The 26,278-nt window shown below is 38.4% G+C and overlaps 4 protein-coding genes across 10 annotated transcripts; 1 reads left to right on the forward strand and 3 right to left on the reverse strand.

Moving 5' to 3' along the window:
- Positions 1–16: 16 nt before the first annotated feature.
- LOC113572931 (long-chain-fatty-acid--CoA ligase ACSBG2-like) lies at positions 17–14,427 on the reverse strand. Of its 5 annotated transcripts, none has more exons than XM_081713974.1 (15): positions 14,213–14,426; positions 12,845–12,925; positions 12,359–12,693; positions 11,342–11,610; positions 10,510–10,598; positions 10,195–10,315; positions 9,810–9,890; positions 9,303–9,452; positions 8,956–9,123; positions 8,579–8,760; positions 8,231–8,464; positions 7,530–7,747; positions 7,109–7,248; positions 5,738–5,981; positions 17–5,086 (listed from the first exon to the last, which is right to left on the reverse strand). In XM_081713974.1, the coding sequence occupies exons 2-15, from the start codon at positions 12,913–12,915 to the stop codon at positions 5,010–5,012; spliced, it is 2,379 nt and encodes a 792-aa protein (XP_081570100.1). In that variant the 5' UTR covers positions 12,916–12,925; positions 14,213–14,426; the 3' UTR covers positions 17–5,009. The 5 variants fall into 5 exon arrangements, with proteins under 5 accessions (XP_081570100.1, XP_026858704.3, XP_081570098.1 ...); XM_027002903.3 differs by having other exon boundaries at positions 11,342–11,613; positions 14,213–14,425; XM_081713972.1 differs by having other exon boundaries at positions 11,342–11,613; positions 12,845–12,947; positions 14,213–14,425.
- A 1,527-nt stretch (positions 14,428–15,954) lies between these two features.
- hint2 (histidine triad nucleotide binding protein 2) lies at positions 15,955–17,929 on the reverse strand. Of its 3 annotated transcripts, none has more exons than XM_027002879.3 (5): positions 17,611–17,929; positions 17,223–17,357; positions 16,926–17,030; positions 16,773–16,845; positions 15,955–16,654 (listed from the first exon to the last, which is right to left on the reverse strand). In XM_027002879.3, the coding sequence occupies exons 1-5, from the start codon at positions 17,689–17,691 to the stop codon at positions 16,563–16,565; spliced, it is 486 nt and encodes a 161-aa protein (XP_026858680.2). In that variant the 5' UTR covers positions 17,692–17,929; the 3' UTR covers positions 15,955–16,562. The 3 variants fall into 3 exon arrangements, with proteins under 3 accessions (XP_026858680.2, XP_081570115.1, XP_035385894.1); XM_081713989.1 differs by having other exon boundaries at positions 17,732–17,928; XM_035530001.2 differs by having other exon boundaries at positions 17,728–17,928.
- A 54-nt stretch (positions 17,930–17,983) lies between these two features.
- On the forward strand, positions 17,984–21,314 carry mrps30 (mitochondrial ribosomal protein S30). Its single transcript, XM_027002877.3, has 5 exons — positions 17,984–18,611; positions 18,762–18,907; positions 19,262–19,367; positions 19,585–19,761; positions 20,970–21,314. The coding sequence occupies exons 1-5, from the start codon at positions 18,020–18,022 to the stop codon at positions 21,233–21,235; spliced, it is 1,287 nt and encodes a 428-aa protein (XP_026858678.2). The 5' UTR covers positions 17,984–18,019; the 3' UTR covers positions 21,236–21,314.
- Positions 21,315–22,301: 987 nt separating this feature from the next.
- emb (embigin) lies at positions 22,302–26,251 on the reverse strand. The gene is made up of 9 exons (XM_027002878.3): positions 26,068–26,251; positions 25,654–25,698; positions 25,112–25,156; positions 24,719–24,905; positions 24,017–24,105; positions 23,643–23,770; positions 22,992–23,280; positions 22,844–22,877; positions 22,302–22,442 (listed from the first exon to the last, which is right to left on the reverse strand). Exons 1-9 carry the CDS (start codon positions 26,177–26,179, stop codon positions 22,379–22,381), a joined length of 993 nt encoding a protein of 330 aa, XP_026858679.1. The 5' UTR covers positions 26,180–26,251; the 3' UTR covers positions 22,302–22,378.
- Positions 26,252–26,278: the final 27 nt, after the last annotated feature.

Genomic DNA, 26,278 nt, shown 5'->3' on the forward strand with positions numbered 1-26,278 from the left:
TGTCCAAAACACAGGTGAAAATATTGTGCTTAGACTACACTGAAAGTGTTTAGAGGCAAATAATTGAGAAAAAGATTTTAGCCATGGTGTTTAATTTTGAAACAAATCTACATTATGCAATACTTGTTACAACTTGTTACGACTTTACATTACTCAATACTTACAAACATCAGATTTCCAAATGTTTTATACTGACATGTTATCTATCCCAAACATATTATCTAATATGAGATCTCGTTAAAGCTCAACTAGTTAAAAACTAACAAGTTTTAACAGCAGTTTGAGAGATAATGTTTGAATAAGATTCACTAAAAGAAATTAAAGTGTATTTAATTTTCATTTTAGCATATTTCTATAGTTATTGGTTTTTAGCTTGTGCATTTTTTCCCTAGTCATCATCATTACTTTTATAAAAAGTAAATTCCATTACCCTCTAAGTTGCAGAACGAGAAAATGATGTTATTAGGATATTGCAGAAATTACAACATTTGAGATGGTCTAAAGCGCAACTAAAGAACAGAATAATCTGCCTTTCCTTTTATGTTGTCTGGGTTGGGGGTGATACCTCTCCTCTAACTCTTGCATGTCCCTCCCTGCTGTTTAATCCGTTGCTATTTACCCACCATGATCTTTTATCAATATGTTCAACCCTCTCGGCTTTAATACAAATTCTTTGTCATATTCCATTATGCCTTCACAGTCATGCTGTATTTCCCAGTTGACTCAGTTCTAGGAAAAATGCTCTATCTTGTAGAAAAACTGTGTAATCTCCCATCAATCAGTTAGCCATTATTTTCCACTGTCTCTCCGTTATTCTCTGGCCCTTGCTTACACACATTCCAACAAATACCTTATTCAAATAATTACTGGGCTAACTCCTTGATTGTATTTATTACATGTATCTTGCAATTTTTGTTTATACCATATGAAATAACGTATACTTAAAAATTATTGGGGCTATGCCCTTGGTCGCACTGATTCAAATTCATTTATGAGTTCATAGTTAAAGAAAATATTCCACAAGTATTAAAGTATTAAAACACAGTTGTAACAACAACCAACCAGTAGAAATAAAATGGCAATAGGCCTGGAGAATGTTGAAAGTTTTGTGTATTTGGCAGCACTGAGAATCTCACTGAAGGGACAGACAAAGATGCAGAGATAAAAATCAGAAAGCATGATCAGAGATCCGGATAAAATGAAGAAAATGGGAGTGGATTGGCCACAGCCATACATGGAGAAAGCCAGTAAACAGGAAAACAGAGAGCAGGATCTCAGGAATCCCCAGGGAGAAGGATAAGAGGTCCTTCTCCCTGTGGGTGAGTTATACATGCAACACGACGGGGACACCAGGACAAAACAAAGTCAGATAGCAGGACATTAACTGCCTGTGTCCCAGATAGGAGCCAAAGTAAGCAGACAATATAAGTCAGAGTTAAAAAGGTTCTGTTTTTCTTTTTTTGCAAGAATGAAAAGAGGTACATAAATATTATTCAAGATATTTGATATTCTCCGGCTGTACCTGATGAAAGTTTACTGTATACAAACAGAATGTTATTACAAAAACATTTCTTTCCAACATCAGCTTTGGTCAGGATCAAATTAACATGCAACACCATCTCAGGCAGTGCTAATTAATTAATTTTAATTAAGTTTAATGGGGCTTGTTAATTGCAGTTGAAAGAATGAAAAAGGGCTAATTGTGCGCAAGGAAAAAATAACACAAAAGCGCACAGTGCAGTCCAGTTTTAGAGTTACAGACAATGGAAAAACTATGTCCTGAATTTATGCCTTAAGGAAATTTATGAGATAACTATTTTTAGCCTCAGTCTGTAACTCTGAAACACATTTAACAAAAGACATCCTAAAACTAATTTTAAACTAGTCTGAATGTTAATTTACAATTATTTTTGAGCTTTAACACTGGAGTAGGTAATTTATATTTTACTTGTCAAATAAGACCTTTTAGTTTCCAATGTAAATTATAGATCCTCTGGCACTGCCCCATTATGGTATTCCACTGAGTTCCTTCACCTGGTTTTCTTTTCTTTAACATAATAATACTAGGCAATCTTATTTATTATCTTAAGGTATCCTTTAATTGCAATGCTGATGAGGCACAATTCTTCTTATTTATTAAATGTCATGCCTTGTAAGCCTTGTCCTTATTTATTAAATGTTTATTTAATAAATAAGTCCTTATTTATTAAATGTTTATTAAATGTCATGCCTTGTAAGCATGAACTGTTCTTGGGGACTACCTAAGCAATATGCAGAGCTGCATGTTCCCAAATGTTCTTCATCTGAATTCAGACAAAGCTGAGAGCTCTAATTATTGGGCATCAGTCTTCGCTGATCATGGTCAGCTGGCTATTGGACCACTTTATGCCAATATAAAGCCAAAAGTTAGAAATCTAGGCATGCCTTTATTTATTTATGCAAAGACATTATCAGTCTCAGGTATGTATTACATCTATACATGGAGTTTTCTGGTTGTAAAAGCATCTAGGCAAAGCACTAAAAGTATTTAATGCTTTTGTTATGTACATGCCCAGGGACTTTGGAACAGCCTCTCTTAGAGAAATAGATCATCTGAGACAAGGCCCTTGTTCAATGTCCTTTTAAAACCCATTTCTCAGTAAAGGTAAACTACAGTAAACATGTAATTAAACTAGCTAGATAGTAAATGTTTAAGTTCAGGTGTAGCTAATAGCTGTTTTAGTACACTATCATTATTAGCTAAAATTATTAGACTAAGATCAAGGTCTTCCCATTAATATAGATATTTTTCTTGTTAATCTTTGAGCAAATCCACAGCTACAAGAAAAGAATGGCCTCTTCTGTGTATGTGTGTCATGCTGTACTGTAGACGATGGCATCAGAGGGCACTTTGTGACCATAACTGGACGATAATGCATTTGCTAATCTGGAGCGCAATAACCAGACTATTGAGAAAGAGGATTTATAAAGCCAACTACTTTGAAAGAGATCCTGAAAGATTAGCACATGTTCTTACATTTATCAGATGGCATACTAGCATAAAAAGCATTCCTATTTGCAGCCAAAACTGCACATTTTTCATGAAAATAATTAATTTTCACATTAAAGCCCTTTTCACACTTAACCCATCACTACTCTTTGATTCAGTACTTGCTCTAATTCTGTCAGTATCTTAAAGTTGAAAAGTAGCTTGCCCATTGTTGAACAGATTCTTATGTCTTTGTGACATTTACCAATTTTCTTCTTGCTTTATGAAAAACTGTTCAAAAAAGGAGCTCATGTTCTACAGTTGTGTTGTTTATTCAATTACTATAGGTCCCATAGGTCAATAGCAGTTCAACGAGTTGATTATGTAGTCCACAATTGTACCTGGTTAAGGTACTTGACTTGCAATCAGAAGGTTGCTGGTTTAAGCCCCACCACTACCAAGTTGCCACTGTTAGGCCCCTGAGCAATGCCCTTAACCCTCAATTGCTCAAATTGTGCTCAGTTAGAGTAAGTCACTCTGGATAAAAGTGTCAGCTAAATGCCGTAAATGTAGATCACAGGTGAAGCAATAAAATGTCACGGCAGGCATTCCATCTCCAAAGTGAGCTAGCTAGTGTTAATACACTTTAGAAAATGTAACATGTATTTTCTTATTGTACAGTGAGACTCCTTAAATTAAGTTCTTTAACATAATTCTCTTAACAAAAATATTAATTTATTATTGTACAAAAAGACTCAAGATGACTATGAGACCCAGACCTACATGAAAAAAACCCCCAAAACTTTAATGTGGACGCAATGTGAGAAACTCAAACTAGACCATTCACTAGACTAGACCATTCACAGCTTGTATATGGATAAAGAATGAAGGAGCCCTTTTACAAAGCACCTAAAACAGGTTTAAGAGCTAATTATAAACAGTTTAAGTGGAAGTGGAATATAATCTAGTTTCTTTATGTCATGTTCAGTCCACAACATTCTGCTCCCGGTGCTACTCTCATAGAAACCAAACAAACCTTTTCTGTAGTTAAAAATGGCACAGTAAACACAAGAACTTTATGTTTATCTTAACACCAAATTTGTGTCAACCTATTAGTGTTAAATAGAGTAAAAATTAAGATAAATATTTCTTTGGTGTACTTGCCCATCTTGCTTTATTTTTAAGATTTGCTATTAGCTTTTTAAAAATGATTTTTAAAATTCTATTTTAATACATATATGAACTCTTTTGAGGATGGAAGAGATGTCCTTCTTCATGTTCTCTGGAGAACATGCCAAGAAGCAGTGCTAGTTACCACCTCTAGGAGAGTGAACCAAGGTTTCATAGTTCTGCACACCACCACCACCATGCTCAGTGCAGACTATACACTGCACTGCTTTTGGACTCTGAGCAGATAAAAATGACTCTTTAGGCTGCTTTCTTACCTACCTACCGGTAAATACTTACCCTTCACACAGATCTCTCTGTTGATTTATGCTGCCCGATCAACTTTCCTATGTTATACATCAAAACCAAACATAGATCATGTTCAGAAAGAACACTTCAGTCAAAAGAGGCAACAAGGAACTTGAGGATATAGAACAAGGTATTATCGTGGAGGAGCTTATTTTATTTACATAATGCCAAACAGCCCTTATTTAATTTTCATTGGACATTAGCTGACACTTTGGGTGAAGAAAATCAAAGAGTGGCACGGTAACCACAAAGCCACCAGCAATATACTTAACAGCAATTGTTCAAGCATCTTGAGAGGTAAACATTTTCACAGATACAGTAGAGTTAGCACAGCTGTGCCGAGTAATGGGCACTAGTTCGGGCAATAATTTGAGCCCATTGTATACAAAAAAGTGCTGTGATCAGCAGAAAGTGCTACACACGCATCTTAAATACAGGGAAGCATTGCTATGGGACACACTTCTCCTATCAGTGTGTCAGGTGGAGTGAGAGAGATTATTGAGCAACGCAAACTTTAATTAGGAGCTGCTTTTGTCCAGTGTTTTCTATCCTACACTCAGATGCATTATTCCCCATAAAACTGTTCAATTTCTTCTTTGTACATTTTTGTGACGACAGGCCTCTTCAGCTTCATGGTAGGACCTAGCAAAATCAGAAGGGTCAGTATGTGACTGGACAAAGTATAAAACCTATAACCTATAACTGTCCTATGAATATTATTTTGCATATAATAATATAATGCATGTTCCTTCATGAGTTAATCCGAGGTCAGTTTCTGTTTGCAGGAGTACAAAGCAAATTATCATATTTCAGTTACTGTACCTGAACACTGCATTCCTAGACCTTAGTATTTTTTTTTTACCAGAGCAAATATTCTACTTGTTGATGATATTATTTTATGCTTAGACTCTGGTATTGTAAATGTATACATTTCAATAGCATCAATTCTAGAATTGATTTCAGTACTTGCATGTCCTAACACTGCTTTCACACAGCCACCAGTGTTAACTCTCAAACAAGTGTTACAAAGTACTCTTGGTATTTTTCTTGACAGTTTCCATGCCTGTCTCAGATAGTCATCCACACCTTAGTCTGTGCACACCTTCTTTAGACAATAATGGGACCATTTTAAGTTGAACAATGCTCAAACCAAGATAATATGCCTTATTCAAAAGCTCTTTCTAAATAGAATAACTAAAACATTAAGCATGCTATAATCCGTGCTGAAGAACAAATTGTGCCTCTGTTATGTAATACTGGGGGATTTGAGTGTTGTGGAAGTTTGGGACTTACCAAGTTCTCCCCCAGATATAGAGAAGTCCCGAGACAGGACAGACCACTTCTGGATCCTCTGTGCGTTAGACGTGGCCTTGGCATTGACCCTGTCCAGTCCCTCCTGGATGGCTTTGTAAATGGCTGGCTCCTTGTTGTTGATGATCTCAGACACTTTGCTGGCGGTGACTCCGTGTTGCTTGCAGAACTCCACGACCAGTGAGGTGAGCTCATCCGTGGGTTCACTGTTCTCGTTGATGTTACACTGGAGGGAGAAAGAGATTTTTCTTCGTTACAGCTGAAAACCTGAGCAGCTTGGCTGCTACAAACCCTCAACTTCGACTTGGACAATCTTATTAATGATGGTGTTAAGCTATAAAAAATGAAACCGGACTTGATGAAGCACTGTGCCGAAAATTCTCGAGCCAGTGGTGAAAGAATTTTAGTACAGGTCAGGTCACATGATGCAAACAAGAGCCTGCAAACAATTCCCTCCTGTTTTAGCTACCATTAACCAGTCACCCTGCATGAGGACTGTTCACCAAACTGCTGTCAGGCAGATGGTATCGCAGCATTCATTCCAGAACCAGCTGGTTGAAGAACAGCCATCAGGATCCTGAATAAACTACAATCCAGTTACCACTCACCACTCATCTTCCCACTCTTCCACTTATAACTCCACTCACATTGATAACTTCACAGACACTCATAGATAATCTCTCCTTTAGTCTTTTAGAGACATATTGCAATATTTTTAATAGAAATACTACTACGGTACTGTTGCACGGTACTGTTGTGCCAGAGATTTATTTATAACACACTTCATATATTTAATATAGCCCATTGTGCTAGTTTGTTATAAACACTCACACTGCTGCTTCATCTGCACATTACACTCTTATATATCCTTATTGCGCTCTTCTGTGTTATTACTCCAACATAATCAGAGCATATACTTATTCACCTATATATTCTGCAATATTCTGCAATTTCTCGTATATTAAAAACATATCCCACCTCACCCTCCTCTGGGTGGTCTTTTTCCTTCAAGCTCAGGTCCTCTATAGGCTGTATTTTATAAACTCCCTCCCTTTTATGTATATATAGTGTTGTATAGTTATTCATATTTGGCGGTGGTAGCTCAGTGGTTAAGGTAATTGACTACTAATCAGAAGGTTGCCAGTTCAAGCCTCACCACTGCCAAGTTGCCACTGTTGGGTCCCTGAGCAAGGCCCTTAACCCTCAATTGCTCAAACTGTATTCAGTCATGATTGTCATGACTTGCTTTGGATAAAAGTGTCAGATAAATGTGAGACAGTGTTTTGGGTTGAATTCATCTTTCGTAAGCACTCCAAAGACTGTAGAGGGGGAAGAAAGATTGGATTGCCTTACTTTGAGAGTGAGAAGCATGGAGAGGAACTTCTTTTTGTCTCCCACCAACATGGCATTGCTAATGATAGGTAATTCCTCCTTGACTGTGTCCTCGATGGGAACTGGTGGTATGTTCTCTCCTCCAGCGGTGATGATTAGCTCTGTACAAGACATACAACAAATGTTTTCCTTCTGAGTGTGCCACACATTGCTTACTGATGTTTGTTAAGACAAGCAGAGTCTATTTCAATACACAAGCAAAACGAGTTTCGTCCACTGTGGCACAAGGTCCATTATTAATTGAAAATATAGTGAGAAATATATTGGTCAAAATGTAATACTGTTTCTGTTTCTGTTTCTGTAATATTCATTCTAACTTCTCCCAAAGCTTGGTGGCTTTTTTATTGCATCAGGCTAAAACCAACACTGCAGCCACATTTACCTTTTATCCTGCCTGTGATGAACAGGTAGCCATCTTTGTCGTGCTTCCCCAGGTCTCCGGAGTGGAGCCAGCCCTCCTCATTCAGGGCTTCCTTCGTCCTTTCGGGCATGTTCAGGTAGCCCATGAAGACATGCCGGCCCCAGATGCACACCTCTGTGTTGCCGTCGGTGTCTGGCTTATCCAGCTTGGTTTTGCAGCCCAATATCACTTGACCACAGCTGTGGAAAAACACAGGGACTTACATGGACACCTCCTAGATACATTTGCAATAGGCGAACCTCTGCAATTCACTTTCAAACTGGCACCAGATTGAAATGCTTAATCTATAGTGGTCAGAAAGTTCACATATTTCATTTAATACAAATCTACCATTTTTTGTATTTTTTCTAAAGCTTATTATTCACTGCTGCTTATGATGAAGCGCTTGTCATGCGTGACACTCATAACTGCCTTTTCACAGATGACCCAAGGTGTTGAAGGTATATATTTGATTTTAAACTTTCGTAGTCCCTCACACTTCTATAAGATTCCTGAATATCATTTTAATAATGTCATGAGTTGACTAAAATCAAATTCCTCCTAGGCAAAAAGACAACATGTGCATTCGGCATTAAACACATCATGGATTTCTGCTTGTGTTTTAATTTGTCAAACTGTCAGAAATGAAGACACGTGCTGCAGGAAAGTGACATAAGTCTCACCTAGTGATGCGGAAGTTGTTTTGCCAGGACAGGGTGTGGGGGCCAGTGCACTCACTCATGCCGTAAAGTTCGTACACAGGGATGTTGAGGCTCATAAAGTACTCCAGCGTGTCCTTGGTGATAGGAGCTGCACCAGTGAAGCAGAGCTTGCAGCGGTCCAGCCCCAGCCCGGCACGCACTCTCTGAAGAACCAGGTTATTGGCCAGCATGAAGCCCCAGGGCACGGAGGGATCGCTGGAGACCAAACCACAACAAGGCTTAGCCATTTACATTGGGGAATAAGACTTCAGTTAAAAAAAGTCTGGATTTTGGGCTAGCAAAAAAGTGGCAATTCCTTACAAAACTCACCCGTTCATTTCATTGTAGCTAGCCTCCCGTCCTATGCCCTTGGCCCACTCGGCTATTTTCTTCTTGATAATGGAAGACTTTGCACCAATGGTTATCATCGCTTCCTGCATCTTCTCCCACACACGTGGCACTCCCAGGAAGGTTGTGGGTCGTACATCTCTCAGGGTGTTGGCCAAGGATCCCTACAGGAGCACAGCATTCAACCCAAATCAAATTATGTATGATATTAAATCATGTACACTCACAGAGGCTTCTTTGTTAGGCCTCAACAATTTAAATTAGGATATAAAAATTGGCACTGTACACTAATAAGTAAAAAAAGAATAAATAAACAGACAAACAAACCAATTAAAGAATGAATGAAAAACAATGCTAACCTTCAACGCATCTGGTTCAGCAAAGAATGTAGTGCCAGCAAACCTCATGGCGACCCATATGTCATTAACTTGGGCTGCAATGTGGCTAAGGGGCAGGTAGCTTATCAAAGACTCCCTCCCCATATTCAGATTTAAGGTACAGCCTGTTGCATAGGAGAGCCATGTGATCTGGCCAGAGGAAGAGCAAGCAGTCACATTCTTTGAACCTTTGAATCATCTAACATTGGTCTAGTTTTTATTATGGCTTTGAAACAGCTAACAAAGATTTAGTTCTATAAGGCAGTCAGTACTAACATGATAGATGAATTTTTAACATTAATTTATTTTGGGAATACAGATTAACTCACATTATCATGACTGAGCATGACCCCCTTGGGGTTGCCTGTGGTTCCTGATGTGTAGATCAGAGTGCAGCATTCGTTAGGCTTCTGACTGTTAATCATAGCATCCAGCTGGGCATCTGAAACCTCTGCTCCAAGCTTCATAAATTCAGGCCACTGAAAGAACAGATTGCTTTAAAAAATTTACAATTTTTTTATATTTTAAAAATTTACTATTTAATAGAATAATTTTAAAATCTGTCTTTGATTATCATAAATCACACACTCACATGCACACAAATGTACACAAGAATTGTATTTAGTTACGATGTTTGCTAGACCAACAGCATATCCTTGTTTGACGTCAAAACACCCAAACTAAATTGTCTGCAAACTTGTCAATTTGGCAAAGTAAAAACATTTTAGATCTAGAACATATATCTAATACATGCCATTTAAAAGTTTTTTTAAATGTGTAAAAAAAAAAAAGCAGACATTCAAGACATTGCTCCCTGAATAATTATACAGGCCTACCGTATATACGTGCGGTATCTTACTCTCCAGTTCACCCTTATATTGAACAATAGCTTTCAAATGTGGTAGATGATCCTTAACCTAAATCACAAAGGAAGAGAGCAACTTTAATTTCTTTCCTTTAATTAAAAAACAGAGGTGGTACACTTTATATATGGTGACTTATTGATGCATGCCCACTGCCCAAAAGCATCTTAATGTATCTTAAATCTTAATCTTGTTGTATCTTAAAGCATCTAAACTGTCTTAACCTGAGTTACCTTATAGGAATAATGTTCAAAATGACAACTGGACTGCCATACCACATTATGGTTAGAGTTGTGATGTGCTTGACAAGTAGAGTGCAGTAACTGGCATCTGAATGTGTAAAGCACCTGTTAACTACCTGAAGGATTTTCACAAGCTGTTTGTTGTTTTCAACGACCACCACATTGGCTTCACAGTTCTGAGCAACGTATTGGCACGCCTCTGGGGAGTTGGTGGTGTAGATCCCAGTAGCAAGTCCACTGAAGAACATACACGGGTAAATCAGTGATCATATCTTGCAAATCTGTGATCAGATCTTGCATTATTTTACCACTGGCAATACAGTTTCCTAACTTTTTTTTTATACCTTGACTTGGTAAGAGTATCTGGATAGATATGTGAACTGAACACTGAACATCACATGAATATATAAAGACATGATTAAAAATAGTACCCAGCCAGGATACAGCCAATGTTTGCGATGTACCACTCAGGAGAATTGAAGCCCAGAATACCAACGCCATGGAAACGTTCCAGCCCCAGCTATAGTGAAACACAAAACAGTGAGTCAGAACACATAATCACATATAAAAGACATATACAACAATACCTTAATCATACATGCACACAGTGTAAGGTCTATAAGAAGGTCAGCAATTTGTTTCAAATTGCATGCACATGTTGTGGTGTGCACATGAGGTATTAGGCACACCACAATTGTACGGAAGTCTGTAGACCACAGCGTATGTTGCTGCATATATAATGATTCTCATCATGTGTGGTCTAAGGCTCAGAGGAAGCAGTTAATCTGATCAGTGGCTTTCCAGACAGATTAAACTGTAACTGAGTCCAGCAGAAAAAGGACTTGTAGTGGAGGAAAATTATGATTGTCATTATCAAAATAATAGTTGTAAGCCAATCAATTAATAGTAATAATAATAATAATAATAATATAACGAAGGAACTGAACTAGATAACGGCTAGAACCTGTCGGATGTTGCATATGAGACAGCGTATTCAACAAACTTGAAACTTTGCAGCTGAGTTTGGAATTAACTGAAGTCTGCTGAAGTTTTAGCAGGGAGCTCAAGGAAAACCAGATTACAGTATTCAAGTTATGGAGTAATAAATACACAGACTAGAATTTCATCATCTTTCATGTTAAGTAGTGGCTGAAGGAGAGCAATGTTGCCAAGACGAATCACACACAAATCTGACCTATATTGACCTTTGTGATGAGTCAAACACATATCTGACCTCTATATTTGTTGACCTCTATGCCATACCTTGAGAAAACCCTTGGCTGCAGCCCGACACTCCTGCTGGTACTCCTTATAAGTCAGTGTGACCCAAGCCCTGTCCTTCTTTGATTTCAGGGCTGGGAAATCGCCGAACTTGTCCACTGTGTTCTGGAACATCTGATAGACGGTGAGGGGAGGCTCAGATCCTGGCCATGATGAAGCCAACCTCAGTTTCACTGCTTTGTCCCTCTCAGAGGTCCAATATTGCTCCGCTGGAGCCAGGCACACATCCCATATCACAGGGGTAGAATCATCTTCTGGTAGACCAGGACAGCATTGGGGGCAAACACCCAGCATGATTAGTATGGTTTTCAAAAAGGCATGAAAGTAGAAAAGTAAGGGTTAAGCTTGGAAAGTCTTGCGGGGTGACAGATGTCTCTCCATCCCACCATTCACCCACCAGATTCACTGTTTCAGGTGCTTGCATAGTTCTAAAGAGAGAAGTGCTTAATTAGAAGAAGCAGCCGGCTCAAGTTACCTGCAGGATATGGAACACTGGGTTGGACCAATTAGGTTTCTGTTTGTGAAAACTCCCTGTGGTGGTGATGGTAGTCAGGAACACCACTTAGGGAGAAGACATGCCTTCACAGTTACCAAGCAAGTACTAGGTTAAACATAGCAGCTCAATGAATTATTGCATCTTCAAATCAAAGTTTATTCGTCACATACATAGTCATACATGATACAGCTAGCAGTGAAATGTTTAGACAACTGCCCTGTGAAACAATAAGATAAGGATAGATTATCTAAAAATATAAAATATACTATACTATTGCGACTACACAAATGTTATTAATTTCATAAATATACAAAGCGAAATGACAACATAGACAACATATTCGTCCCGATAGCAGTTCAAATATTACGTTCTGTCCTAGATCTTGTTGTAAACTTGTGGAATACAAACAATGTCAATACATTATTTGCTAATTTGAGAATCAGCTCTTCAGATTTTGATTAAAGATAATCCTTCCACCAGAAATCATGAGCACCAAATCTCACCTTGGCTCATGATGGCTCCTGCTGTGGTAGAACCAGCTGCAGTCTCCTTGAGGTTCTTGGCCAACCTCCAGTCGCATTCGACGTTTGTGTCGGATAGCAATGCAGATTTCGCCCCCTCCAGAAACTCAGCGTCTGAGTCTATGGTGGCGCTGTTAACTTCAGAACCATCCGCTAAGGTGACTTCCCGCACCTCATCAACTGTGTGGCTTGCATTCGAGTTACCCATCGAGGATGTGGGGAAGCTGCAGTTAAGCAGTGCTTTGGAGCCGTGGAGCACCTGGTTTCCTCCAAAATGGTGCTGAGTAGCTCCTATAGGGCTAGAGACCTTTGAGAAACTAGCAAGGAAGCAAGAAAAAAATAACACTTGAGCACAAATGTCCAGCTGGAAACAAACAGGTGACATCCAATACCTGTTATTTCTTTACCTGTTGTTATGGAGAAATTAGAAAAAAGCTTGCATGCAGGCTTGCATGCAGGACTACATACCTCTGAGTATCATTTTCCAGTGCATGAGTTCCACTGGAGTTGTTAAGTTGCTCACAATCACTGGCAGACATTGTGTGTAGTCTTTTTTTTTAAAGGAGAAAGACTTCAGAAGGGATCATTTAAAAAGAAGCTTAATTATAATAATAACACCAATAACGAAAACTTCTATTTTATAAAATATTTGCAGTTACAATTTAAAAAAATGTAAATGTAAATGAAAAATGTAAATAAGTTACCTTAAACAATTACAAGCACATATATTCAGCTTCTAGCAGTATGTGTGTATTATCTTTGTTATAACCCCAATACTAACTGTCTCAACTCCAAAGGTATTCTTTTATACAAGATTGTACTCTTGCAACATAGTCAAAGTCTGTGTTAAATGTGTCAGTGATGAATCTGTTTCAGATGAATGATGAAAGCATCATATTGGCAGCTGGTATGCTTCGATGTCAACAGCCCGCCTTTCACCCACATGTGTTCACTGTCTTACCATTCAGCTCCAAGGACAGTAGGAGCTGATGAGGGGCTTGCTTAAAACTGTTTTATGCTGATATGGTTCTAATGTTCAAGGCACGCTGAAACCCTAACCACGGATGACTCCTAGGGTAGACTAGAGGTACTGCAAACTAAGAGGAGCCAGGATTTAACTATAATTTAAATAGCATTGCTACTTTAAAAAAATAATAAAAATTTAACTTTGATTCTAGTGGTTCTGTCACAACCACTTCCTAGGGTAGTGGGAGTCTAACCCACGTCAGCATCACCACCGTGGCAAAAGGGCAAAGTTCATAATTACAACATTGGTGTGGTAACATGTAGGTCTGCATTAAATGAACTTTTGCATAGTAGGCTATTGTGCAAAAGTTGGAAATCGCTCAGACCACATCGCCTGTGCAGAGTAAAGTACAGAGGTGTGAGCAGCAAAACTTCACTAAAGTTCTGAACAAGAAATTGAATTAGGCCTTTTATCCAAAAAGCAACATTTAAATAATTAATCTAAGGCCATCTCTTCTTCCATGATGTAAGAAGGTCAAATATGCTGTAGAACGCAGAACTACACAAAACTAGAATGACCTCCTTTAGATAACAGAAACAATAACAGAAAATGCAAAGACATTATTTGAAAGTACCAGCATCAGCGTCAATACTCTTGATAGCCACTAAGCATCTGAAGTGTCACCTTATTTCTAGAAGAATCCTAAATGATCAATTTCTCAGTATAATTTGCTGGTACACTTTGCATTTATATTTTACTAGTAATACAGATACAATTCAAACCCAATAAAAGCAATCCACATTTCACAATTGCGTAATTTATTTACTTGCGTAATAAATTTACTTTGGATGTGAATAGGTTCTACTCACAGGCAGACACAATCTTTAGCTTGCAGTTTGTTTATTCTTCGTTTTGTTTGGGACTCCAAGCACACCAGTTAGTTATATGAAGATACAGATGATGCACATTCAGGTATGGACTGGAAAGACTGGAGTGAAGAAGCCCATAGTCTATTCCATACCCAAGCTACTGTTGACAATTACTGCTCTTTGTCACGTGGTTTGGTTGTTTGAGCAGGTGATAGCAAGACATACACTGGGGACCTTTGCGCTGCTGGTTCTCCACAAGTTCATCCATTACAGAGGTAGTAGCTCCTTTCTGCTATTACACCCCTAATGTGTAGGGAAAAATGTGGAAATGTTGCTGTCCCAGTCTGTTACTTGCAAGTGTTCACACAAAACATCAACTTATTTGGGTACCCAAACAAACTGATGCTCAGTAGTAAGCTAAATCAGTCCACTGCTGTATAGATGATATACTTTAGAATAAAAATATAAATGCATATAACCTACCTTTGAAAAATGTTTAATACAAACTTTCGAGATTATTTGAAAAATAGAATGTTTATTGGCTTGGTAAATTATTTTTTGCATTAACTATAAATAGGTACTTATTTAAATGTAATTTGAATGCTAGACTTCCTTTTCAAACGCAAAACTCAAAACATTTAAATATGAATTTGCCTCCCATTGCCTCATATTTAATTTTTTCTTCATTAGTAATTTAATAAAATAATGAAAAAATACAAATCAGTGGCAAGTTATCTCATCATGCTGTCATTTATGAATCTCAAAAGAATAAATGAATATTACATTATCTCTTGTTCATACAATAACAGTGAATTTTATGTAAGATCTGTGTGAAAGTGTGAAAACTCCAATGTCCTGAAGGTAACATGCAAACATAACGAAGGCAGTGACACAAATGATTAAACTGGGGCTATGCAAAGCAATCTGAGCTGATAAGAACATTGTAGACTGGAAACTTGTAGGAGCAGATAAAGATCATGCATGGAATGCAAGATTATTTCCCAGTCTGTCCAATTCACAGAGCACATACCATCTGCAGGTTCCATTTGGAACTGGAAGTGCAACCGATTGGCAATGTCCTCTATATCCACATCATCCAAAAAAAGGACTCTAAGAAGAAAATCTCATCAATTAATTTTTATATACACCTGATAGCTGAAACATTGAGTTATGATGCATAGATGTATTTCTTCAGTGACAATGGACAACAGCAATTTAAACAAAACAGTACTGCTTGGTGTGACCAAAGCTTAGAACACTCAGCAGTAAAAGCGATAAAAGTGTGATGTAGATGACTGAAAGACATAAACTGCAACAAGCAGATGAAATTCAGCATCTCTGCAATTGAGAATTGACATGCACACTCCTCATTCAAGAGAGAAGATGAAAGAAGATGTGACTCCTTAAGATCAGAAACAAGTGGTAGTATTGACTCCATCTTCACTGTTCCTCCCCTCCCAGAAACACAAAGGCTCTGCTGCACAATGGTTCTTTAAATGGTTATTCCGAGAATAAAGAAAAATTGCAATATTGTGGAGAATATTCATCCTTGGATCCAAGGATCCCTGAAAGGTACTTTTTTGGGGGGAGTCACAAAGCCTGATAGGACACTTGTTCTCATAATGGGGTAGGGTGGACCTAAGTGTAGACCTGAATTCTTGTCTTAAAGGCATTGTTGCAGGATTATATGAAGGCAAGGGGTTGGACGTGAAAGGAAGTGACAGACATGAAATAAGAGATAATCAGATTCAAATACTTTTATTAACACCAACATACGTCCACAGCCATTTTGGACTTTTTGTTTTGTTTTGCAGAACAGGTGCAATAACAGAACTTGAAGTTGCTGGGGCAATGGCAGTGTGTGTGAGATGAAGCACTGAGTGAACAGTGGGACTAGCTCATTGGCAAGGTGTTTTCCTAGGCTTTGGAAACCAGTAAGTGTTGTTCACTGTTCATGTGATGTTTGAAGGCCTTTATGCTATTGAGTTTTATGTGAACTGGTTTGTAATGACAGAATCAAAAAAATAGTGCATACTGCGTTTATTTATGCACTAACCAAGAGAGTTATACACCAGCAGTTTGAGACAATTCTCTCAAAAAAGGGTTAGAACCCCATGAAAGAGAAAGACTAATGTTTAGAAAATAGACTTTTGTTGAACATAAGATTTACAGAGTGCTTACCTGTAATACCAGGAGTCTTTTTTTAAAGCAACAGCAGCTATTACTTCTCAGCACCTCATCTGCATTTTCTAGTTGCTCCAGATTCCTTTTACATTTAGGTTAAATTATTATAGTCTCTCACTACTAACCAGTGCACAGAACTTTTGATTTACACTAACAGTGGGAACACTTATCCCGGTGGCCATCCCATCTGTCGACCCCCAAGGACATGGAGGTGTAGATGGTATACAGACTGGGCTCCATTCTTCCCATCATTAATCACTGTAACACACAGATTGTGCCAAAACTGTTATTATGGAGATGCCTAACATACAGACAATTATACATTAGCCTACGAATAACTGATTGCACCTTCATTATTTCCACTGGTTAAACATACCCAATCTATATCCTTCCTCCAGTCTTTCTTTCTTTGCCAGGTTTTTAGCCACCACCAAGAGGTGACCAAGGAGCTGAAGAGGGAATATTACAGCATTATGGACATCATCAGAGATGAGACAGCAAAATAAAGGAAGAGCGGGTAGAGACAAACCAGCGCATCATTGTCATGAACTTCACTGATCCTTGGAATGGGAGCCCTCGGAATAACCAGGAAATGCACAGGGGCCTGAGGACTTATGTCCCTGAATGCCAGACACTGAAGGAAAAAAAAAAAAGTTACAGCACTTCGCTGCAACAACTTGGGTCATTAGAGTATAAAGTTCAAGAGAGGAGAGAATGGCAAACTTGTAAAACATGTACGATCACTGACTTCTGATCGTAGGAAATGAAAATGTAAGACTGCACATCACTAACATAGCCAGGCGTAAACAATCAATAAAGACACTACCTTATCATCTTCATATATTATGTCTGCAGGAATAGTTTTTTCAATAATTCTGGAGAATATAGTTGGGGCAGGACTTTTCTTACTGGCTTCCTTTGCCAAGCGTACTTCGTCGCTGGCTGTGGACATGCGCGTATTCTAAGTCAAACAAACAAGCAAAAACAAATAAAGCACGTTTTAAGATATGAAGGACGTTAGTTAATTAGTTAGCTAGCTAGCTAGATTGTGGAACCCCGAAAAACAGACTGTACATTAATCTATGATATATATAAATTAGCTAATAATGCAGCTAAATTAGGCTAAAGGTAAACAGCCGTATTGCTAGTCTGGAAGTGGATCACAGTTTCACATAACCTAAACAGAACTAAACACAATAGCTTAATATAATCACCTGGACGTTTATACAAGACCGTTGTAAATTATGCATAAACGGCAAAAAACGTCGGGTTTGCAAAATACTTAGAGAGATCATTTCAACAGGCCAAAGTCACGAAAAATGAGACTTTACCTACTCTTGTGCACGCATGCGCTATTCCAGCAGTGGCGAGTATGCTGGAGAAAGTGCACTGTGGGAAATTAAATTGCAAATGTCGTTATTTCATTTGAAATGATTTCAAATGGCGTTATTTCGTATCGCTATTGCAGATTTACTATCTGCCTGTACGATCCATTACTTCATCTGGATGGGTGAAAAGTAAAGTCACTTGGACGGCTTCTGGAATCATTATCAAGTCAGTAGGGGGCAGTAATAGAAAAGTTAATCGGTGATGTAGACGAACTACGTCCATACGGGGGGAAACATGGCGGCTTACAGCAGATTGCCCTTGCAGTTATTTCTGTCGACACAGTCATCGCGTGTAATCAGCAGCAGAAAGGCTGAGACTGCCACAGCGAAACATTTATATCCACCGGTTTTGCCATCTCGAACAGCCAAAAGTAAATCTGCGAAAAGACGGGTATTACTTGAATTCTTCGACCAGTTGCGTGGAGCTGACCCACAGGAAAAGATCAGGGCCCTTACGCGCATACAGCGAATGAAATACGTTATTTATCCTCAGACGTTTGCCTTGGGTGCGGATAAGTGGTATCAGTGTTACACTAAGACGGCATACCTTTCCGGGCTTCCCGAGAAATTCAAGACTTCAGCTGAAGTGAATACAGACTTGGGACCGGTGGAGGAGCTGCAGTCAGTGTTAGGCGAATGTGCATATTCTGAGATACGATCCACGGTCTGCAACGCTCTCCTTCAAGAGAACTGGTACATGAAGAAAGGGAGAACGTTTCTTTACAGAGAGCAGGAAAAGTTTGTTGCACCTTTTCTGGCGAATCTAGTGTCGGGTCTTGTTAACTCCTTGGTTAACAAAAATCCTGTGCTCCGTCAGTCAAGTTTAGGTAAGTAGGTAGCTAGCTAACTCATTCCAATAATTTTATATTTGTGTCTAGGATATATTTTGGCTGTTAACATACTATTTAATTGTTACCACTTATGGGGTAATCTTAATACTTCATTTTAAACAGTAAATATCTGCTCTGTTTTAAAAGATTTTGACCCTCAGGTCAACTTTTACTGGGTGAATGGGGAGAGGATGATTCCAAGAGGACATAGGAGTGGCAGAATTGAGCCACGGAGGTTCCAAATTGATGACAAACCTCACAGCCAGATAAGGATTCCCCAGCAACTACCTGAGGTACATACTCCAGGAGAAGTACTTCCGGTTTTGTCTATATACATGGACTCAAGCAAGCAGCAGTAAACATGCAATAGCTAAATATTCTAAATACTGCATGTGGGCAGTGGTAGCTCAGTGGTTATTGTACTTGACTTGTAATCGGAAGGTTGCCACCTTTGGGCCCTTAACCCTCAATTTCTCTAGTTGTACTCGCTCATAATTGTAAGTTGCTTTGGATAAAAGCATCAGCTAAATGCCATAAATGTAAAAAAACAAAAACAAAAAAACAACAACCATTGTCTGATATACAAGATTTGATACCTCTGAATGTATCTTACCTGTGGTGTCAGTTATTGAATGTCTGCCTGTTAGTTTATGCCGCTTGAGGCCGAGATACCTGCTGAGGTACCGTTAATCCATCTTGCACCCGACTACCTCCCATTGTTCCGAAGGCAATATGATAACAACATCTCTACAGGTGAGCCCTCTGGCATCATAAGAAATTATACAGATTATGCATGTTGAGATTTTGGTGCTAAGTAAAGCTGTAGTTGCACAAAGAATCTGCATGAAACGTACGTCGATTACATATGGAAGTGATGAGACTGGCTATAAATAAAATGGTTAAGATATTCAGTCTTCTAAGTGTTTGTTTGATGCTAATCACACCACTCTTGTTTTTTAAAACTGCATAGGTGCAAAACTGAAAGACCCATGCCAGTACGGTCACACACAGTTCCATCTGGTCCCTGATAAGTTCCACATTGACAGACTGACAAAGAAAAACCTTGCTGATCACAGTGAGGTATTTCAGAGGGCAAATGCTATCGCAAGTCTCTTTGCATGGACGGGAGCACAAGCCATGTATCAGGGTGAGTTTAGAGTTCATACAGCTTTAACTTGACTGTATACTTGTAGCTTTGTCAAACAATGCTAACATGACTTGTTTATACTTGATTAGTATTTTTATTATTATTAATCATACATTTTACTTATAATTCACTTTTCAATGACCCAAAGATGCTTATCCTGGAAAATTAACAAATCTGACTATTAAAAACAAATATTGTAGCGAAATATAAGCATAACAAAAGAAAGAGAAAACAGGAAGGAACAACAGGAGAAGAGGACATAAGAATGTAATAGAAGACTCAAACATTAAAGCTGTAACAGCTGGAAGGAGGCATGCCAAACAGACTAATCGAGGTTGACCTGAGAGTTCTGGGTGGTTTGTATGGAAGAAGATTTACTGATAAAACGGAGCAAGGTGATTGAGGGCTTTGTAAGTAAGCAAAATAATTTTCCAGTTAAAGTAATACTTATGTGGTGTCTGGACCAAGAGGTAGTGCGCAGGCAGGCGGATGGGTTCTGGACTGCTACTTATGGAAGGATGAGGAATTGATGCTGTATAAGAGGTGGTTGGAGTAATCTGAGTGAATAAAGGATTCAGGAGCAGAATAGGAACGGCAGGGTCTGGGACACAGTCATGGAGAGGTGAAAGGATGAGGTTTAATGGTGCCTCTAATTTGGGCACCATTGTAATCTATTACAAGTGCCCAAACCAAAGGAGAAGGGTTAGAGGACTAGCTTTACTGAGGATAGTTTATAAACCAGTGAGGATGGATTCAGTCTTGACTGTCAAGCTTTTTTTTTCATACAGATTTTGATTTTTGACTGGCAGATGTCGGATGGGGATTTTGAAAGAATTTGGTGCTAAGGGAGATTTGTGTGCCACCAGCATGAAAATCAAGTATGAAGTGACATTAAATGTGGACAGAGAGTATGTAGCGATGCAGGTCTGAGCACTGAGCCTTGGGGGGACTCCTTGACTCCTTGTCAGTAGAGGTGGTTGCGGTGTGCCTTTAAAGCTTCTTGAATGGCTGGTAGTTATTCTTGGAGTTGGTGCTCAAAAAACCTTAGATTGCAGTGAGCATGTGTGAAAAGCATCTTGAGCTTCGTGTGCTCATCCTATCCTGATAAGTTGGCAAAAAACCGAAGGGCATCAGCTTTTATGGCAAATCAAAATGTATTCCTTCTGTTCGGCCAACCACAGACGCCACGTCTTCTGTTTTCCCTCCAGGATTCTGGAGCGAACAGGATGTGAGCAGGCCATTCACGTCCCAGGCCGTCATCACAGATGGCAAGCGCTTCTCGTTCTTCTGCTACCAGCTCAATACGCTAGCCCTGAGCTCACTCAACAACCCCGACAACCCACGGAAAAATGTGTGCTGGGGCACACCAACCATGTGCCTGTACGAGAGGCTCACAGACACAGACGTGCTTGGCTGGGATGATGCCGTACTCAAGCATCTTGTGCAGTTTTTGCTGAATAGGCCTGTGAGTTAAGCCAGGGGCTGCCCACTTACAGAATGGTGGTGGGTTGTTGCAAGTTAAAGGTAAATAAATATGCTCTATGCTACCACCATTTGAAGTTGGTATGTTTTTCCTTTATTTCTTTATAAAGTTTTGCATGTTTAGTGTGTAGACTAGCATGTATGAAAGTAGAACTGTCCCTAACCCCCACGGCCTATTGTCACAGAAAATATTCATTATTTTCATACAAATTAATTATTTCCATTCTAATCATTTATTTATATTATTTCCTTTTTCCAGTAAAGGGAATTGTGCCAAACCTTTCAGAGGTTGTGAGTGCAAAGAGTTCTGCATTCTATCAGACCAAAAGCCTTTTCCACACCCATATGCATTAGTGTTTGCTCTATGGCACGTGCAAAAACAAAGGCCAGATCATTCTTTCTTGCCTTTATTATACAAGTTGTGATCCACCACACAACTCCACTCACTACACTCACTATTATTCTTTATTAGCCAGTAGTTTTCTAAAGCTGGGCAATAGAAAATATTCATTGGAGAACAATGTGTATAGCTTTTAGAGGCACTCTGATGTTAAAGGATCAGCTTAATTTTCTGCATTTTGAAAGCTATAGGATTCCTTATAACATTGTGAACAAAATGCCCAGTTTTTCAGTACCAAATCCAGGGAATGGTAAAGATGCAAAGCCTGATAGTAATCAAATTAATTATTTTTAAAAAAAGACTTAAAGTATGTACACAATGCATTGTTCTGTACATAAACCCTTAAATATTTTGCTTCCAGAGCTGAGAGAGTAGCTGACCTTGAAAATCCATACAGTTTAAGAATGTTGCTAGGTTAGTACAGTTTATAAGTTTAGCCACTTCAAGCAAGAGCACAGAGATGGAATATAGCGCAATATATTTACATGATACCAAGATTGTGTGTATTTTTATATATAATATTGCTTTGGTTTATAAGTATTGCTAAATGAGAATCAAACAAACATGCAAGATGAGGGTGCTTGATAAATTATATCTAAGACACCACTGCTCTAGCACCCATAGCACCCAAATTTCATCAAGAGGACGATAATGATGTCTTCCGTTAACAGAACCAATAATATAGTTTCAAAACGACAACCAATACGATTACTGAGGAAGGAAGGAACTGTTATATTAGTGTACCAAGTTTCTTTGTCTTGTCCTCCGCCCATCAGTTCCACTGCTGTCGTCCTGCGTTCTAAAATACATCAATATTATCAATATTAATATTATCATGCTGGAACTGAAATGTCATATTGAAGAAAAATATTGCCCTGTGAATTATGAATGTAATACTTAGTCAATACATTTTTAATATATATTTTCAGGAGGGGTCCCTTTAAATGTTTTGCCTGTTCCATTTTCAAGTTCAAAGTTCAAAGAGGTTTTATTGTCATTTCAGCTATATACAAGTACACAACAAAAACGAGACAATGTTCCTCCAGGACCATAGTGCAACACAAAACAACAGTGCATCAGACAACATGCTACACAAGTGCAAAGTGCATTTCCTGCTACAAAAGAGTTCTAAAATACATTATAATAGTTTTAATAATGTATATGTTTAAACTACATAAAGCAGTTTGAAATTATACTCACAATTTATCGGTTGGTTCACAGTTCGGTCCGTTCTCTGCAAAATGGAGACAATTTTACTTTTGTAATGCATCTCCCCTCTGATCACGTACTCTGCTTTTCCAGCGGTTTACTTCTCAATAACCCCTGCCTACGCCTTAGCCTATTTTACCTGTGACAACAGAGGAGTCATTTCTACTGCGGCCGTATCTCTCGTAGAGAAGAATGAGCGTAACAAGGATGACGACTTCAATCGTTATGCCAATGAAGGGTTTGAGGGGCTCGATGAGGGACAAGACTTTGAGATACACGTGCGACTCGCTGGATTTGATTTCGAACACCGCGCTGCAGATGTATTTCCCAGCATCTTCCTCAGTTAGATTCAGCACTGTCAGTTTGGTTACGTTTTTTTCCAAGAGGATCTTGTAGTTCATAGGGTCGGCGGTTGCATTAATAAGTACCTGGGTGATAGATACTAATATTAGGACTACTTCAGAGGCACACACTGCGAATTTAAAGCCACTTTGCTTCTCTCAACTGTAAAGTATTGTCTCCATTAAGAAATTTATATTGAACTGAAATATGAAAGTATGAATAAAAGAATAAATCATGTAACGTAATGCTGAGTAACGTTTGAAAAGATTAAACTCTTTTCTCTAAATTCAATATCTAAGCAAGCCAGGTATGATGAGGACTTTTATGATAAAATTCAGACCATAATGCAGTATTATATTTTCTGTAGCTAGTTGCTTAAAGAGCTTATATCCAACTGACAGATGGGAGTCGTCTAGTACCGCGTCCCATTCCTGCCGAGGTTTTTTACCTTTTCAGTCCCGTTGCTTTTATACCACTGCCAGGTGTTGGGCATGCGCTTGATCTTACAATCCAGTACGACCGAATCGCCGACATAGCTCACAATGGGCTTGTCTCGTTTATCTTTCATTACTGGCACTGCTCAGACAGAAATACAGACAAGACTTTTTAATGCCTTTGATTTGGAGATGATGAACTCCAGAGTGATCCTCCACTCCTTGGGGCCTGCTTGCATTTTTATGTTCGTCCAGATTGTATTACAGCAGGGAAAATTGCACTGGAGTAAAATGGATGGCCCAAGGACGGGACAGATTACCACAAGTGTATGAGGAAGCAATGTAAGAAAAAAAAGTTATAAAATCATTAGCCATTTTTTCACCATACCTTTTAAAAGAAAAGTGACTTGTTCCTGTTTGTCCAAATAGCTGAAGATACAGGAGTAGTTCCCCAAGTCGTTGACCTGTATATTGAAGCTGAAATTAGAATAAAGATAGTGTGGATTACTTAGTTTTATCCTACAGTAATTGACAATGCCTTGCATAGGAGGTTTCTGTGAAGACAAAGCTAACATTTTGTATATCAGTGGCATACAATTGGATAGACACATGAACATTTTAATGAAAACTCCCTCAGTAAGCAGATATTTCATATACAGTATGTTTCAAAGGATAAACAGATGTATATTATTCAGAATTATATAGACATCACTAACAAACAGGTGCAGGCCAATAACTGCATATCTTGTTTGATGTCTTTTAAAGAGATAAAATACTAATTCGATGCTCTGCTTGAAGTAGCCTAGAAGTGTGATTTGATATAATAATGAATATAATTGTTTGATACTGTGAATTAATGTAATAGCAATAAAGAATCTGATGGTAACCAGTAATTAGTGCATAACCAGTGTGTTTTTTGTAAAGACATAAAACAGTATATACTGAAACTTCACATTCAAATTGCTTTGGTTCTGTAAATTTATAATAAACATTTATGTGCTTAAAATTAATGTTAGGAACACACAAAGCTAAAACAATTTACACTGATGTGACATTTCTGCTTCACAACATACATACGACACATACTTACATCCTTTTAAAGATAAACCTTTGTTTGTCGACTTTGTATACAGTTTGCTTGGAGTTTTCAATTTCATTGCCATTTTTTTTCCAGTAGCCAATTATGTGCGTGGGATTATTTGGAATGTCAGATATGATACATGAAAGCTCTATTTTTTGGGGTTTCAGGATTTCAAGCTCCTGAACGATGACATGACCTGTGTGTTGAGAGGTTGTAAAATAATCATCAAAACAGACTATTTTCTGAACATTGATGAATATTATGCTAAATAATAAAACATTATATATATATATATATATATATATATATATATATATATATATATATATATATATATATATATATATATATATATGTCATGCTGTCCCTCCTGGTTTATTTAAGATCCTGAACACAGTTTACCTTTAGATACTATGGTCTCATGATATGTGACAGCATAGTCAGTCTCTGAGAGGGAGGGAAAAAACAAATACTGTTTCAATACAACCACATCAGAAAGTCATGCAGTCATTGAACTTTTCCCTGCAGTTTTTCACTAGTGTTTTATGACTATATATGGTCTAGTAATGCTGTGTTGTTGACATGATAATGTCCTTATATTTGTTACATCTGCTAGAAAGAAGAACTATATTAATTAGATTCCTACAATGTGAAGGATTCTGAGAATTTGCTAATACTGATTCAAGTAATGTTGCTTGTACAGTTGCTACCTGCTCTTCTCACATGGAGACCTTTACTTCATCTTTTAACCCCATACACTCTACCTTTAAATAACTTATATCACTCCACAATAACCTGGAGTGTTTCTACCCGCAAACTGACTTTGTCTCATGGCTGCTCAGTGTTTCTCCCCAGGCGCCTGACGATAACCAAGTGGACACATCCAGACATCCTAATTTAGAAATATGCTTAACAAAGCTGACCTTTTTAGATGCTAGTCTCACCTGGTGTAACAGCTGAGTTGGCAACTGAAGGAGAGGAAGCTGCATCTTTAAAAAAAAGTTACATTTCAGTCAAGGTAGCACTTCGGATCCATTCATTTTCCACATTTCTAGATTTACTTTCTCACATCGTAGATTAGAATGCTTCAAAGTCTCACATGTAGGCAAGGTTAAGATGAGTATCACCACATTTACAACAAAACATAATTCATTTATAAAGATACATATAGATTACTGCAAACTGCATGCTCTTTCCTGTAACAGAGAGAGGAAATATTCAGGGGTATTTTTAAATACCGTTAGAAGTGCTTTAACACCCTAAACCAACCACAAGGTCATGACATTACATGTCCAGAGACTAAACAACCTTCCTTGTTCAAACAAAATACACATGTACATCACAGATACCACACATACCTGTGCTCACCCCTTGCCAGTAGAGGAATATGAGAAGGAAATTCATAGCATTTACAGCAGAACTCAGCAAGCTTCTGCAGTAGCTCCTCAACACTTGACCGAAGCGAAGCATCTCTGTTCAGCTCTTCTTCATCAGATGCAGGCCGCAGCTGCTTCCCCTCCCCCTTTCCTCTTTCAGCCACACTCCTCCCTCTCTGTCTTCTTGCAGCCA

This window comes from Electrophorus electricus, chromosome 5, assembly GCF_041902795.1.
Source record: "Electrophorus electricus isolate QZ-2024a chromosome 5, ASM4190279v1, whole genome shotgun sequence".
In the NCBI taxonomy this organism is placed as follows: Eukaryota; Metazoa; Chordata; class Actinopteri; order Gymnotiformes; family Gymnotidae; genus Electrophorus; species Electrophorus electricus.

Excerpts from the sequence above, each read along its gene's own strand:
- hint2 (XM_027002879.3), bottom strand. The coding sequence starts at position 17,691 with ATGATCTCTCTAAGTATTTTGCAAACCCGACGTTTTTTGCCGTTTATG. Across the intron at positions 17,031-17,222 it reads TAATATATGAAGATGATAAG|TGTCTGGCATTCAGGGACAT; the intron begins GTAGTGTCTTTA and ends TTTTTCCTTCAG. Across the intron at positions 16,655-16,772 it reads GGAGGAAGGATATAGATTGG|TGATTAATGATGGGAAGAAT; the intron begins GTATGTTTAACC and ends TGTGTGTTACAG.
- LOC113572931 (XM_027002903.3), bottom strand. The coding sequence starts at position 12,915 with ATGTCTGCCAGTGATTGTGAGCAACTTAACAACTCCAGTGGAACTCAT. Across the intron at positions 8,761-8,955 it reads CTGAACCAGATGCGTTGAAG|GGATCCTTGGCCAACACCCT; the intron begins GTTAGCATTGTT and ends GTGCTCCTGTAG. Across the intron at positions 5,982-7,108 it reads CCATGCTTCTCACTCTCAAA|TGTAACATCAACGAGAACAG; the intron begins GTAAGGCAATCC and ends TTCTCCCTCCAG.
- mrps30 (XM_027002877.3), top strand. The coding sequence starts at position 18,020 with ATGGCGGCTTACAGCAGATTGCCCTTGCAGTTATTTCTGTCGACACAG. Across the intron at positions 18,612-18,761 it reads GCTCCGTCAGTCAAGTTTAG|ATTTTGACCCTCAGGTCAAC; the intron begins GTAAGTAGGTAG and ends CTGTTTTAAAAG. Across the intron at positions 18,908-19,261 it reads TTCCCCAGCAACTACCTGAG|TTTATGCCGCTTGAGGCCGA; the intron begins GTACATACTCCA and ends TCTGCCTGTTAG.
- emb (XM_027002878.3), bottom strand. The coding sequence starts at position 26,179 with ATGCTTCGCTTCGGTCAAGTGTTGAGGAGCTACTGCAGAAGCTTGCTG. Across the intron at positions 24,906-25,111 it reads TGAGACCATAGTATCTAAAG|GTCATGTCATCGTTCAGGAG; the intron begins GTAAACTGTGTT and ends CTCAACACACAG. Across the intron at positions 23,281-23,642 it reads AAAGCAACGGGACTGAAAAG|GTACTTATTAATGCAACCGC; the intron begins GTAAAAAACCTC and ends TCTATCACCCAG.